The 17160-nt window shown below is 40.7% G+C and overlaps 1 protein-coding gene across 1 annotated transcript in view; it reads right to left on the minus strand.

Moving 5' to 3' along the window:
• Positions 1–3598: 3598 nt before the first annotated feature.
• The window catches only part of wasf1 (WASP family member 1), a 34603-nt gene continuing 21041 nt past the window's right edge, over positions 3599–17160 (minus strand). The window contains exons 5-8 of the mRNA XM_062437341.1: positions 9458–9621; positions 7414–7593; positions 5008–5579; positions 3599–4184 (exon numbers count right to left, since the gene is read on the minus strand). Coding sequence (XP_062293325.1) covers positions 4027–4184; positions 5008–5579; positions 7414–7593; positions 9458–9621 — 1074 coding nt within the window. The 3' untranslated portion in view covers positions 3599–4026. The remainder of the gene's footprint in view (positions 4185–5007; positions 5580–7413; positions 7594–9457; positions 9622–17160) is intronic.

Genomic DNA, 17160 nt, shown 5'->3' on the forward strand with positions numbered 1-17160 from the left:
AGATCAGCTTGGATCTTAACCATTCAAGCAATCCTTTTGATCAATCTTGGGCCAATTTTCCTTTTGTGGCCACAGCAAGAGATGTTGGCTACAGTTCCATGGACCTTAAACTTCTTAATAAAATTGGCAACAGTGGTCCCAGGAACTTTAAACTCTATGGAGATGGTCTTGTAACCTTTTCTAATGTATTCAAACCACTCTCTAGTTTTCCTTTTGTTTTCCATCTTCAATGTGATGGCACAAAACAGTAGAGTGAGTCATTTTCTCCTTTTAACGAGCTGCATGAGTGATTATAAGATTAAAAACACCTGTGATACTAATTAAAATACAATAGTCTGCTTAAAGTATCACTACAAATCCATTATTTCTTACAATTTCTAAAGGATACCAATAAGTTTATCCAAGTTTTTCAGAAAGTCTTTGTAGAGTAAACATGAGTTATTTTCACAACTTTCTTTTGTTCCACTGCAAACCAAACGTAGACATGTACCGTTAACAAAAAAATATTTTAATTTCAACACTGTTCAGGGTGAATGGTGCATTATTTTCATATATAAAATGCAATGGTAATTTCAGCCACGTCTGTAATTAAAATATTTTTAAAAAGTGAAATACAGTTTATTGCTCACAAAAGACTTTCTATACAAATGATTTCCACTGTGTGATTGTTGTTCTGATGAGCTGTCTGCCGCTGTGTAGATTACAGTGAAGAGGAATACTTCGGCTACCAGCATTAGGGCAGCGTAGTATTATTTTTAGCTTTTGTTTTACGGTAAATTACTTGTAAGAACAGGTAGGAGGAATACTGTGCCAAAAGTAGAAGCTATAAAACTGATTGTCCAATGTGGAAAAAGCCATTAGCTGGATACTAAAGTCAAGCAGCTGATGATTATTTACAAATGCTATTTCACGTCTGTTGACTACAGTTTAATCTTGGAAAGAAAACAAATCAGGCAATTTCCTCCAAGGTGAAACAGTTGGACATTATCCCAGCACGACTAACACTGTATCTGGTAATTAAATCTCTTTTTCATCAGCTCCCCTTCGACACACACACACACATACACACACACATACACACACACACACACACACACACACACACACACACACACACACACACACACACACACACACACACACACGCTCTCTCACACTTTTAATAAGCTTCCTGCTAACAGTGTGCTGCAAACTACAATGTGAGAGCTGCAAAATGTGCAGAAGTTATAATCCATGCAGCTCCAGAGCTGACATGTTTTTCAGGCACAGATGTCATGTGCCATCCTGACATGAAAGATGAAATGCCCAGAGCGTCTTAGAAACGGCAGGCTGAGGGGATAAAACAGTGACAGGACAAAAAATAAGATTATAATGAGAGTGACAGGATAACAAACACGAAAACTCCAGGAGCATCCTCTGTATGGAGAGACAACGGGGAAGAAAGAGACAAAGGAGAGGAGGAAGTGGAAGGAAAGGCAAGGACAAACTGGAGGAAAATGAGAATCAGAAATTCACGAACAGAAGGAGAAAGTGAGACTGAAAGTGTGACAGCACCTGAAACTGTTGTTCTTCTTTATCCAGCAAACTCAATCTGAGTTTCTGAACTCTGAAAGTTTCTTCAGTTCTTCAAGCTCAAGACATCGTGGTGCTTTGTGGAAGGTCCAGATGTAGATTATAAAGGAAAATCCCTCCAATAAACCGATCCTAAACATTTTAGAGGCCCATTCGGACACATTTTTAAAAAAACACAAATGATTCCTTTTTCTTAGAGATATGATGATTCCAGATGAGACAATGTAGGTTATTATTATACTTATAAATGACAAAAAAACAAACAAAAAAAATTAAAAATGTTGCAAATATTAAAAGACCAATGAAGCCAGAAAACATCTCATTTAATTATGATATTATAATGGGGAATTTGTCATTTTAACACAAAAATGTATTAATTGTACTTGCAGGCTGTATAAACTCAGATTTAAACATCAAATTTATTTAGGATTCTAATAAGTTAATTAAAGTATTAATTAAGTTTAGTTGAGTATTTAAGTCTGATTGTTTACTAAACATACTTTGTTGATATTTGGCCGTGTGATGATCTCATAACTAATTGTTTAAGAGCAATGCTGGAAACATTGTGGAGTACAATATTAAACATAATTATACCAGTAACAAAGAGGGACACAAATATTTGTATTTAGTGCAAGTTGGGAGTTGCTGTGCCTCGTATACATGCAATCATGTGATCGGGACAATCAAAGAAATTGCTCCTCATGTCGTCTTTGTGACAAAATATAAGCAAAGTGATATTAAAGATAACTTCATCCAAGATTAACAAAATCAATTCTGTAACTGTGTTTTAAAAAAATCAACTTAAATGGATAAGCAGGATCATTTTATCCTGATAGAAGAATGTTGGATTAGTTAATAAACCTGCTAACATTCAGAGCTGAAACGTAACATTAGATTTTTATTAATTCAAGCAAACTGTTACAGTCAACAGTTACATAAGTTACATGGTATACAGTATTGATCTAATCTTTTTCTTTTCTCAAACCAGGGTTTCTGTCCCCCTGTCCCTTTTAACCCCTCCCCCCCAAACATAGAAACAGCAAATCCATACAAGCGCAGGCAAGTAAGTAGTAACAGCACAATACATTCATCAACTCAACGATACGTTTTGTACGAACAATAAGGCAAGTAGAAGAAAGAACGAACGGAAAAGATGGCAGACATTTTCTTTGAAATGAGCCAAAACAAGGCAGAATGTATGCTTCTCTTTTAGGCCTAAAAAAGGCAGTATCACGCAAAGTGTATTCTCATGAACGACGACGGAACCAAACGATGTAAGGCTTCTCGTTAGTGGGCAGGTACACAGTAAAGGGGGATCTGAGGGAAAAGCTGCCTTCAGTGGTGTTGAGTGGTTTGTACCTGGTGTTGGTCAGACTCTCATTAATACGGGCACCTTCTCAAAAGTCCTTGGCGTGCTGAATATTCATCAGAGGCAGGAAATCTGATGTACATCTGCAGCATCTCATCTCTCCTTGTGTCCGTTTTTGTGGCGAAGAACGTGAGAAAAGGATGGGAGCTCAAAATGCTAAATGGCTCAGTGTTAATCTCTGACATTTCCTGATGTCAACAGGAGCATACGTGACTCCTCAGGAAGCTGCAGAACCTGGACAGACGAAAAAGCCCAATCTCTTGGCATACGTTTCCCTGGGGTAAAGGTTAAGATGTAAGTGAATCGATACGCACACATGTGGTTGAAACAGCCGTGTGCTTCCCCTTTTTCATTTTCACCACAACCATACGACAATCATCACATGACGAACCAACACAATCTTTTGCTTGTTCTAAAGTCAGTCCTGATAAAGAAAGACAAGCCAGCAGGATGAAATCGCAGCTGGTGTTCACACTGAGTGAATGTTCATCAAGTGGTCTGTATTGGCAGCTACTGGCCTGTTAAAACTGCAAATGTTTAAGCAGAAAAAGTAAATAAAAGACGGTAAAATAAACAGCATTCACTCAATGCAACGTTCAGCCACCAGGTGGCGAAACTGCTGGAGAACTAAGAATAGATGCAACATGCCATCATTTTTTCCTTTTCTATTTTCTTTTGTTTTTTTGTTTTTTTTAAACACTGACATACAGATAAGAAACAAAAACAAGTGGTTCTTCAAAAGAGTTATTTTCATGAATAACAATAGTAAACATGGAGGATTTCTTCACAGGAAATCCAGCAGAAACAAGGTTGTGTGGTAATGCAGAAAAGAATGAATGTAAAAGCGTCTTTTGGAACACTAGAAAGACCGACGATGGGTGACGTGGAGATTCAAACCAAACGAAACAGAGATATGACGAGATAAAAAAGCTCGACAGAGGAGTGGGCAACAACAATGTTTCTCTTCTTTCCGGGGTAGAGAGGATTTTTTGATGGCGAGGAGAAGTGTGTTTTGGGGGGCGGGGGGGCCTGAACATGTCTGTCCTCTGCCGCCAGCTCTGCTTTCTCTTCCCCCGTGACTGCCATCACTCCATCCAGTCTCCTTCGTCAAACTCTGACTCGTCCTCGGAGTCGGAGTACTCCACGGCGATGCGGCGTGACAGGATGGTGGCCACGTCGTTGCCGACTCGCTCGTGTTTAGCCTCTTGCTCTCGCTGCTCCTCCACTTTCCGCAGCTGGATGCCTGCAGCAGGGAAAAGGAGTGACAGGCAGGGAAAGTCTTTAGTATCTGATGAACTAATAATTGACTTGTTCTGAAAAGTGTGACCTAAGAACATAGCAGTCTAATCAGAGAAAATCACAATCAGTAGGAATGCAGCAGAGTGAAATGTCTTTCTGTGATATATATTTTCAGATTAAACACAGAAAGTTGAAACCTGTCAGAAAACTGGCTTAATTATACACGACAAATCTCATATTCTCTCTCCTTTCAGCTCTCTAAACTCCTGGAGTCTCTGTACTTGCTAAATATTCCACTATGTTCAGCTCACTTGCTGGACAGGTACATTACTATAGATTTTTAAAGCTTTTTTGCTGAAAACAGCTGTGGCTGGAAATGATGACGACGATGGTAATAAGAGTGAACCAAAACAGTAAAGATGCAGCCATAACACCAAAACACAATGAGCTAAAACGCTTCTAACGCTAAGGGGCGCTGTAGGGATATGATCCATATCTGTGGTCATCACAAGGGATGACTCCTTTCAAAATACACATTGTCATTGTTCATATATGTTGAATTGTGTGTCTCATTTGACAGAGTCACTGGCAAATAAAACAATTAAGGAATCAAACTTAATAATCGGATTAGGGTTAGGGTTAGAGTAAACAGTAGACATAGTGCTTCATTCAGGAATAAAAAACAGGTCTCACATCATTGCTGGCTAAAGCTACTGGCAACAGAGAAAAATAATGATTTGATGATGAAAATCAAACAGCTGCTATGTCCAAGAAAAAGGAGTTTGTGCAGCTTTAAAGGGGAATGTTCCAAGTGAAACATGACCCACCTTTTCGGATAGCCTCCAACAGCACACTGCGAGCGTCGCTGATGGGTGGCAGATTGGTGGGATGGTGCCTCTTGCTCCCCACATCGTGGAGGGTGGCGTGGGTTGGTGGGGAGGCCATGGCTCCTGCTGAGGGGAAGGCAGGCAAAGGTGGCGGGCCTGACAGACAGGGCGAGGAGCTCCGTGCCCCTGGGAGAGGAAGAGGAGGAGGCGGTGGGGGAGGTGGAAGGATGGTGCCGTCTGAATGGGTCGCAGAGCCCATGAGTGGGCCCTTGTCCAGGACCTGCTGGAGACGGGCCGGGGAGGAGGAGTGGAGAGGAGGCGCCACGGGCGGAGGGGCCGGGTGGAGCACCCCTGGGGCGATCTGGAGAGGGGCCGGGGGAGGCGGGATGGCCGGGGGGTGCTGCTGGAGTGGTAGAGGGGGAATGGGGGGAGGAGGTGTACCCCGCATGCCCGAGGAGGGTAAGGGAGGAGGTGGAGGGGGAAGTGGTGGAGGCGGAGGAGGAGGAGTGGAGTTGAGACCTGCTGTCCGGGCTGGAGACTGAGGTCTGCTGTCGGAAAAACCTGAACTGGAGCTGGAGGGAAGAAGAGAGAGATAAAGCAGGTCATGATGGAGATTAAGAATAAGAAAGAATAAGAGTGAGGGAAATACAGAGTGAACTCATCACGGTCATTTTGCGAGTGTTGCAGAAGAAGACATTCATTTTGATTCAGGTATTTTTTAAAAGACGATTAAAGCAATTATAGTTGAAAAAAGTGCAGCAGTACATCAGGCTCAGCTGCTGCTCACCTTGACCTCTTGAACCATACAAACTCAGCTAAACCTGTTTTTTGGGGGGGTTTTTTGCACAACCGATGCACAAGTTATCTCGCTTCTATTTGATGATGCGGCACTAAAAAAAAATCCATACTTGGCTTTGAATATTTCACTAAAGAGTTGAAACACAAACAAATAAATACAGAGTGTAGAGTGTATGCTGTACTGTCAAACAGGGTTGAATAAGATGATTGGTTTCAACCTTAAAAGGTGCCTGAGGGGAAAAGGGGAATAAAAAAAGAAAACTGGATGTTAAGGAGACTTAATACTGGTGGAAGTGATCATATATACAGCAGATTTTTACATTTAGTGCTGTCAGAGAGGTTTAGAAGTTCGGATGGAGTGATGATGCCTCTGCAGAGGATTCTTAACTCTATCAGCAAAATAGAAAATACTGCAAATCACAACGTGCCAAAAGATGCATCATGTTAGACTGCCAAATGAGAGTCGGTGTTAATCAGAGAGGAGTGTTAAAGGCACAGAGCATCTATATCTGACAGGAACTCTTACATTAGAGAGAGAATGTTATTAACGTGTCCATTCACTGATGCTGAGGATGTATGGGTGGATTGAGCTACTAACCAGGACATTGCTACACAAAGGCCGACATGTTCACAAGTAAATTTTCTTCCTACACAGAAAATCGCTTCAGACAAAAATCACAGCGAGGAGGAGGAGAGGAGGAGGAGGGAAATTATATGAGTATCTCCTCTGAGCACACTTGAGGCTTTATCACTACCAATATTTTAAAGGGGATGAAGTGAGACTTAAGTGAGAAAAGGAGATAGGGAACATGACTTAAGTTAAAAAAAGAAGGAAGAAGCAGCATGACACCAGAACCAGAGGTCAGAAAAAGATTGAAAAGTAAATAAGAACAGGGGGACAGAGAAAGATGTGGGGGAAAAAGAGGGGTTTTGAGTAGAAAGAGAAAATAGCTGAAAGGACTTCTGCAAAAATCAATGAGATATTTTCCCGGTGCTGCAGCCATAGCTTTAATCATTCCCTCTGATCTCTCCATCCCTTCGAACGCTGACATATGCAGCAGAAGTGTGCAGCAGAATAACAACCTGTAATACGCTCAGTGGCCTTAACTCTTTATTGATCCTTCCCTTCTCCTTGTCTTTTCTTTTTTCCCCCTCCATCTGCAAAACATTCATCTATACATCCATCCATCCCTCCCTTCTTCTCTGTCTGCTAAGCTTTAACAGAGCAGACAATCCTCCCCCCTCTTCAACAGAATAAACACACACAAAAAAAAGTAATGGGCTGCCGCTCGCTATGACCAATTGATCCATGAGAGAAAAGAGGAGATAAAATTAAAAAAAAAAAAAGTGATGAGGTGGGAATGCATTTTTGTGTGAAACGTTAATCATAAACAATTTTTCACACTTGTTTGAATCAATTTGAGCAGGATTTTCTTCATCCTTCAGGTAAGTTGGCAAGCTAACTTTCTGGCATGCAAATGTGAGCGCTGTTGCTATCGCTGCTGCTACTAAAGATTTTAAGTAATTTTTACCGAGTAACTATTACCGACAGTTTCAGAAGGAAGTTTAAAAAAAGAGAGCTGTGTTGTGTTTTGTGGCATGTCTCACCTGATCACAGAAGGTGGCTTGATCTCTCCCAGGGAGTGCATGGGAGGTGGAGGTGGCGGAGGGTCGTGGGGCCGCGAATACATTCTGTCCCCGGTGCGGTTCAGCAGCTCGTTCATCTGGGTGTAGGGCAGCGCCGCCAGCGAGAAGGGTCCGTCCATTTGCTCCATGTATAAGGGAGCCCTGAGCAAAGAGAGGGGTTTTCATTTTCTCACTTGTCATTTATCCAACGTTATGTCTAGGTTACTCTTTGAATTCCCCTTGCTGACTTTGGACTTTGTTTAGTGTCTGTTGTCACTTTCAGTCGTATCTAACCTGCATAAATTCATTTTTCTGTCATAACTGTATCACAGACAAAATAAATCAGCTAAGAGCGGAAATATAAAACATTATGCTCATGCTACATATTGAATACACCGATGATTTCTAATCACTTTATGGCTCCTTAAAATGATAAACATCTACATGAGCCAATGAGTGGTGACTTTTCCCTCTTATCCTTCTGAAAAGTCAGAAAAATTACAATAATATTACTTTGCAGACCTTTTTTTTCTTCTTCTTTCTCAACCTGTAAATCATCTCGCCACCCTGTGAAACTTTACAATTAAAATCAACACTGATAATGAATTAACAAGGTCATTATACAGAGGTTGACTTAAAGTGATTGTGGTGTACATGTATACAGGATGTAAGTGCCCACTTAATATTAAATACAACTCAGTGTGAAAAGAATTTTAAAAGAAGACTGTACAATCCTGCCGCTCAAAATCAATTGAGCTAAAAGTAACAATATAATATCCTATACCAGAGATCTGTTTCAACAAGCTGAAACTCTTTTTTTGTGAATGGACAACATTAACATTTTACAACTTTTCGGTGTGCCATCATGCAGTTCTCTGTTGATTTATCATCTGATATTTCGATACAGAAAGAACAATAAACAAAAAACAGAAAATAGCTTTTTACTCATGCAAAAAACACGATTATTCAGATTTTTAAAAGCATGGCATACACATTTTGTTCTGCTCTGTCTGTCACCAGAGATCTGTGAATGTATGAGTGGCTTAGCCATAAAAATAACTGAGATGATTCTTTGGTGTCGTGGCCTCATTTGTTTGGACTCTTTTTCTCTTGGTTTCCAGTCTCATTTGGGTTCCATCATTGTATTCAGTCATTTGGTTTTGCTTGTTTATAATTGGGTTTCGTAAGAGTGTTTTTTCGGGGTATTGATTTTCAGTTTGCACAGTGTTTTCCTCGTGTGATCCTCTTTACACCTGCCCTGCATTTTCCTCGTTAGCCCTGTCCTGCTCCTTGTGTCTCCCCTGGCCAATCAGATCCCAGCTCCCCCCTTTTGTGACATTTGGTAGTGCTTTCCATCATGCACTCCTTGTCTATTTGACCACAACACCAAAAGGCATTCAAACACATCATTTTAGATGAACTCAAAACCTTAAATTTATATTCAATTTTGCTCAGAGAAAAGACTTTATGGCAACTACTTATGGCACTAACAAATCTAAGAAAAGCACTAATTCACATTTTTTTGCCTTTTAGCTTTAATCTCATTGAGTGGCTGAAATGATTGAATAAGAGTGGCATTGGAGCTTTGAGGCACAATAAATGCAATCACAACTGTGAGGGACCTTAATCATTGCTGTTGTTTCCTTGGTGCCAGTGAGGTGTAAATTGTAAGAGCCCATTCTCTGTGGAATGGGCACAATTTATTTTTGTTGATCCGAGTGATTACATCCTGCAAAAAAAAATCTATGTTCATCCAATCAGTATTATTGAAGCTCAATGCTCTTTTAAATCAGGCATTACACATTCTGTATTTCCATGGTTACGAGGATGTAAATGTGCAAATTAGTCTCATCATTAGACACCTGATGTGAACTGCTAACAGGCAGAATAGCAGTTAAATAGGTTGACTTTCCTAGATTAAGAAATTGTAATTATATGCTTTGAAGTACCTAAATGTTTTTGGCATGGTCAGAGACAGGTTTAAAATGTGGCGTAACCTCACACTGGGAGAGCCACCTTCACACACCTGTTGTCGTGGTAACCTGCGGAGCCGTTGGCCTCTCTGTGTTTGTCGTCGGGTATGTCCTGTGCCAGCTCTGCACCCAGTGCCAGTTTCTGCCACTCCTTTTTACGATCGTGTGGTGCCCGAGGTATCTTCTCCGGCTCCTGCGGACGGTCTATTGCCTTCAGCTTTGGTGGGAGGAGGTGTTGAGACGATGGTGATGATGGTGCGGGAAGAAATGGTTGGAAGGAATAGGAAGATGAGCGAGATGTGGGAAACAGTACAGGCCAAAAAAAAGGATGAGTTAACAAAAGATAGTTTGGGGATGGAGAGAAAGAAAATTGTGAACAGAGATGAGAAGAAGAGGGGAAGAGAGAGAAGACAGATTAGCTGCTGTTGAGTAAATCTCATTCATTTTATCAGACAAAACAGAAAGTGATCGCCTGTTACATACTATCACAACTGGCTGAAATTTGCTGTCAGATTTAGAGGTAAAAAGAAAAACATTTTGACTATTTAAATAGACCAAACACACAAACCAAATCAAAAAGTTTACATCTTCTATACCATTTTTATTCAACTGTCCATGTGGCATATAAAGATCTATATAGATTACACCAAAGCCTCATTCCTGCACTGTTCATCTTGACTATACATAGCAGCTAGATGTTTCCATACTGTGAACAACTGCATTCTTAAACTAGATGGTTTGTCCTGAACTAGCTGGCTGAAGAGGAATATCACACACATTTAAGAGGCAGGATTCAATAAAACACTTCACAGAAAAGTAAATACTATCATACCAGTTTGGGAACAAGGAGCGCTAACGGACTGAAAAATTATTATTCAAGTGGAACTCAGAAAGTAATACTAAGTTGACATTTGAAAGTTTTTTTTGCATCTAATGAAAGTCATTTACTCAAGTCCATTGTTAAATAGCACTCCGTACCTCCCAAACTTCAGCATGACTGACTTTCAGCACACACACACAAAAAAAAGAAACTGAGCTGCTATGGCAGAAATCACAAACATTGTTTTGAAATAATCGCTGTATTTTCACATACCTGCCCTGGAAGGTCTAAGTACCTATAGACCTGATCATACATGCGGGGGTCCTGCAACTACAAGAAAAAAAACAAAAACCACAAAAGAAGCACCAAGGGTGAGGGGAGCGGGTCAAAAAATCAACACGGCGCAGGATTGAGCACAACACCGCTGCACAGCATATAGTCAACAGGGACAAAAAACAGTGGGTGGCGAGGACATAGTGGGACAAAGGGAAAGAGGGGAAAAGAAAAGTGCTGTTAAACAAAAAAATGACAACGTGCACAGCTTGCGACGTCACAATGCAGGTAGAGCACAGCAACACAGTCACACACAGTCCAGTGTTGAACATACAAACACACACACACACACACACACACACACACACACACACACACACACACACACACACACACACACACACACACACACACACACACACACACACAGACACACACTGGGATAAAAAACAGAGCCGAGCTTCGGCACAGAAAGAAAGAAGACTGAGGTACAAAGGGAGAGATCTCACTGGAACAGAGGATATACTACAAAGGTGTATTTCTACATGTGTGTATGAAACAAACCTATCACAGCAGCACACAGTGAGGAATGAAATGCACAACAAACACACATGTGAGTTAACTCAAAGTAATACATGGCATATTGAAGCAGAAGAACAACAAGGACACTAAAATGAAGAAGGAGGCATTTGTACAGTTCAACTAAATACTAGTATGCATGAAAGCACCGTCTCAATTAGTTTCATTATCCAGAACCACGTCATGCATTCATATCATCATAATAATATGCAATCGTAAGATAATACATCTAAATAAAAACACATTTTCTACTTGTATCAGCACATTTTCTTGACATCATTCTATATATTTTTCATTATCAACAATTCCAAAGAACAAAACAACAATGTCTTAGTTGGCCTCTCAAAACTTTCTGACTTCCGCAGCACATTTTTTTTATCCTGAAGATATAAATCTATAAAAAATTGTCATGAATATATACTTTCATTAAAAAAAGAAGCTAAATAATGAATGTGGCACAGAGGAATAAGCTATGAGACTTTGGCTACATAGGCAACACTTGCGTTCGAATCAAATCATTGTTGGTTTTGGTCTTTTCATGGAATTTGTTTGTATAGTCAATATATGGAAAAACAGTTTAACACATTCTGCAAACTGCTTTTGCACAAACATTTCCCCTTGATGGCTTTCTAGCTTCTTTTAGTATAGCAGACAGACTACGTAGATCGTGTATGTGTGTGTACAGTACACACCTGTGTTTATGCGTTTATTTCCTTCATCATTTCCAGCCTACGACTCTGGCACTCTCCATTAAAACCAATACTAATTCATTTCTTTTATGTCACATACATTCTCTGGGGTGGCTATGCTGCTTATTAAATAACTCTGTGTGTGTGAGCTGGTCTTCAAATGAAACATGCTGGCCAACAGGCGGCTGATTCAACACATCGTGGGTTGTGGACAGCATCTCCTCTGCTTTGGCTAAATGAAGTTGATTTTGCCCGTCCACTGCTGTTGCCAGACCGCTGAAAGCGAGCACAGGGATAAATCGTAATGCTAATGCACATTGATTAGATTCTGATTCATCATGGCCCATTACCCCTGATGAGGCATTGGCTAAGGGGAAGCCTCTGCGCTCAAGCACACACACATCCAGACAACCATCCGCCTGCTACTCTCCTCCAGCACTTTCATATATCTGGACTGACAAACTGAATATCATTCATTCCAAACATGACTAAGCAATGTGTCCTGACAACGCTGTCTGCGGAGGCTGAAGGAGCTGCGTCAGAAGGTCAAATATTTTAAGTTACTGACATTTCCTCAAACTGTGCTGAGCCCTCAAAATCTACTGCAATTTCTGCTACATCATTTGGAAAATTAATTTTCCTTCAACTGGCTTCTGACTTCCTGAAAGGTTTGCAGTCATCGTGTCATGCCAATATTTAGAGAGGCATTAAAGCAAAATAATAAGTGATCACACTCACTGGCTGATAACATGGGAAGGAAACACAGGTAAAGAGCCAGAGTCAAACACATAATGCCACCAGACAACCACCATCTGTCCAACACAACATCACAGAGTGTCGCTTTAGTGCAGCAATGTTGATGTGACAACAGTCTTGGGGGGAAAAAAGCAAAGCGTAAACAGGGGTGGGGTGTGTGTGTGTGTGTGTGTGTGTGTGTGTGTGTGTGTGTGTGGGGGGGGGGGGGGGGGGGGGGGGGGGGGGGTGCACTGTATTTATGTCAGAGAGAAAATGAGAAACAGGGACTGTGTAGCCTGTAGTGTGTGTGTGTGTGTGTGTGTGTGTGTGTCACAGCTTTTATAAATGTCGCTAATTTCAGAAGGCTGTGTGCTTCTGCTAGGTCGCCATCATTCATCTGAATGGACTGGTGCTGGCAGAGAGAGTGTCGCTGTGAGTAAGTAATGTGTGTGTATGTGTGTTTGTGTAATACAGTAGCTACAGATTAATGCTGTGTACAGAATGCAATCGCATGTGCCTGCCTGTGTGCATATATGCAAACACACTTGTACTGTATGAACAGTTTTTTTGTGTGTACCTGCAGGTGTAGTTTTGTGTGCATGTTCAATGTGACAGACTCAGCAGAACTGCGGCTGTGTGCGTAAATAACCCCCACAGGGAGGCCCGCAAAGGCGCAGGGCCAATGGACCACCCTGCTGCTGACAATAACACAAACCCTTAACACAATACACACACCACTGCTGCTGATCATCTATTCGATTTGCGTTGTACATTCTTCTGAAATGACTGTTCCTCTTATGAGATAATCATTGGGCAGTTAAAGAACACAAAATGATGGGTGTGCAGTCAGTTTGACTGCAGTATTGTGATATCCTGCATTATTATGAAGCCTCACAGTGACATCAAGTATTGTGCTGGATACTTTTAAATAACAGAAAAGAAAATGTGTATCAGAAACTATTATGTTTTGATATATATAAGTTATATTTGTAGCAGCAATCCAGTCGACACAGAGGAAGAAATTAGTGTTAGTGTTACCACCAAAAGGATGTCAGGGAGGCAAATAAGTCAGCTGAAGAGGGTTCCTGTCACTCAGCAATGTGCAGTTCATTCAAACCTAGCAAACATATGACGAATATGAGGTGTGAGATCTCTTGCTGTTAGTGAAGAGTCTAATTCATGGCTGTGTCCCAAATTCCTCAGTCTTATAGTATCCTATCCTATTTCATACATATTGAGGTGTGAACAGACAAATTTGGCCAAAACACACTGTGAACAGCAGCTTAAGGCATTCAACCGTCATTGACTTCATTTTGAATTTTACAAATGTTTTACCTAGTTGTTTCAGGTTTGGCTGAAACTAACTAGGCATAAATAAATTAAGAGTTTTCTAGTGCGACCCACTTCAGTTAAAACTGCATGTTAGCAGCTATTATGTCAAAAACTATTATAGTAGTATTTTGTGAGCAAAAATGTACTGAGGAGCTACATGTAGTCAGACATCTAGTGAGAATTCAAAAAATACTACATTTGAAATCAGTGTACCTTTTTGGAAGATTACTGACAAAAGGTATAATGACTCCTGGTTTCCTACCTCTAGTACAGAACTGGGATGCAGTCAGGATAGGTACTTGGGGGGGGGGGGGGTTGTTAGTATCAGAGCATCAGTTAGTGTTAGAGGGCTGCAGGCTACTGTGTGGGGAGCAGATGCTCTGATGGGTGGGGGGGGGGGCAGGTGCTTGAAGGGAGAAAGTCTTACCTCTGGGGGGGTGAGGAAGGGAGGAGGGGTTTCAGAGAGGACTCTTATAAGGCCCTTGGGACACACAAGATAAGGCATTTCCAGCTGCACAGAGTTAGACAGAGTTAGACTGGGATTTAGAAAAGAAACTGTAAAGCAACGGTTGACAGGAAGGAAGACAGAGGAAGAGATATCCTACGTCAGTATTTCTGTTTGTTTTTTTTTCTGCCAGGGCCACTAAAACACCACAAAATATTACACCTTCAAATGTTTTCAAACAACTTATAAATGACCTACATTAACCCTGTTTTTGACTGTGAAAACTGTATAAAAATGGAAAATGTATCCAAGATATAACATAGAGCTCTCAGTCCTCTATATTTACTTTTAGTGCACGTCAGTCCTGACACTTCACATAGTGTATGTAACTTGTGGAAGAGAGGAGCATTAGTGCAAATGCGCTATCTACAGCAAAGGCTGGATATCATTTTGTCACACCAAACATAAATAAGCCCAAAGTAACATCGCGGAATATCATTTCCAAACTACAGTCTTGCCTCACTTTCAATGTTTCAAAATGAAACTTTAAATGTTATGTGTAATAACAAGCTAACAAACACTCAAACAGTTGCACTTGCTTGTGACAAACTATAAGAACAACATGATAAGATGAGTTATTAGCACACTGGCAGAATAAATCCTGTCTTGAAGTGTGCATATGCAGCATCCTGTCTACTTTCTTAGCTCATTACAAACCATCCAGCACATTGTGATCTAAATCTAGTTTGATGTCATCAAAACAGATTAACCCATCCCTTGGAGCAAAGCATCCAAATAGTCCATGTATAACAATAACTGCAAAGTCACGGAAGATCATCTCCAACCATGATTCAAATTTCATGTTATCTTCTTCATAACTGTTGTCACTGTCCTGCAGATGGACAAACTTCTTGCATACAAAGGTGACCAATAGAGGATGGAGGCAAGCATACTGAAATCACAGGAGTGATGCAAATCGCTGCTTTAATAAGGAGTTGCATATGATTTACAACACTCCAAACATACCTCTTAATTCTTATGTGTACAAAAGGTGCTGTTCACGAAAAAACAATCTGCTGTTCAAGAGAGCATCTCTCTCTGGTTGGAAACAACCATTAAGCCTGGTACATGCTGTAACTGTGTTGTGGACAAGACAGGCTATAATAAAATAAAATATTTAACATGTACAATCTTTTGCTGGAAGATAATGGTTTTTGTAAACATGACTTTAACAGTAACCCTAAGATGTACTTGCTGCAATATACTAAAGATAGCTGAGACCACTGTTGCCAAAGCATCATAATTGTTGAAAGATGAAAGGTCAACTTTTAAAATGAATTCCCTCATGTTCTACTGTGTCTGAGCAGTAAAAGATCTTTATACGCAGCTCCAATACTCAATACAGGTCCACCGCGCTCTGGATGAAAGTAATTCATCTTTTTGCACAGGAGCCACTGAGATCAGACTGAGGTGAAACAGAATCCTTTTTCTAGTCCAAATAACTTCCATGAACACCCCCACCACCACCCACCCCCCAGTGTGTCTGTTTCGACAGTGGTGCAGCCTCGGATGTGTGCAGCTGCTGTGGCCCTTAGCAGGGATCCGTTCAGGGTGTCGGTCTCGGTCCATCTCTGCGTTACACTGCTCAAAGCCTGCTATCTCTTGAATGGACCCAAGTAGTTGCCATGGCAACCACAGAAGGGGGGGGGGGGTGTGTAAAAATATTTATATTCTTTTTGTAGGGAGGGGGAGGGCAACTTAATTTAATTTTTGTATATTTATAACCTGTACATACAGGTTTGTCTCACAGGCATAACAAGAAAAAATGTGCTCTTTATTGGTTTTCTCATCATCTACATCTGATATCACCTTTGCAAATGTAAGCCCCGGCAGTCTTTTTATTTCATTTTAGAAGTCGGGAGAGATTTCTTCACCAGTCACCTGTAACAATGTAAGAAAGCGTTTTTTATACTGTCTGTGATGAACACCCACTGGTTTTTAATGAGGACTGGCAGCGATACTTTTAGACTGGGCCAAATAAGAAAAACAGTCTGCAACTTTAATGTCAATATATTCCATTAGGATGTCTGTGAGTGCTATAATGAGACAATAGGAGGGGAGGCAGAGCCGAAGGGGATTCTCCACAGGGGATTCCGACTCTAAAGACAAACAGCGATGTAGCGTGGACTCAAACACTGATCTCAAAGAGAGGCAGAGATGCTCTTTTTCCTCCTCTCTTGCCAACTTTCTCTCTCTGTGTCTCATCAGCTTCTTTTCTAGTAAGTCCCTAGGACTTCCCTCGCACTCTCTCCATCTCCCTGAGACTGACTGGCTCAGTGCAAAGTCTGCTGCTAATCCACTGAGGCAGAGGCTAACACAGGAGCTAATGAGATTAGGACACTGCAGGTTTCTGTTCCCTTCCCTCTGCTCTGTGCTGCTTTTCATTTATCATTGGCTGCTAATCTGTGTGTGCCTGTGTGTGTACTGTAGTGTGTCATTGTGTAAATGTGGTTTCAGAATAACTATTACTATTGGTAATGTAGAGATGAATTAAAGTCGTACTATGAATACAAATAAATGTATTAAATATAAATACTGTATAGTCAACCAAAAAGTGCCAAACTGAAAATATAATACACTCTTTTTCGTTTTTCAGCTGCCAGTTTAAAGAGGTAAAATGTGTTAGTGGAGAATTAAACTAAAATATGGTTTCATTTCAGCTGACATTTTTGTTTTAAACATTCAGGTAGTTTCTCATCACCACTTCTTTCAACTCTCACACTCCAAAGCAACCTTTTTATGATGCTGTAGATGTGAGTCGGTCATTATTTTTTCAAACAGGCTTTTACATCATGTTTCACAATGTAAAAAAAAACAAAAACA

This window comes from Scomber scombrus, chromosome 17, assembly GCF_963691925.1.
Source record: "Scomber scombrus chromosome 17, fScoSco1.1, whole genome shotgun sequence".
Lineage (NCBI taxonomy): Eukaryota > Metazoa > Chordata > Actinopteri > Scombriformes > Scombridae > Scomber > Scomber scombrus.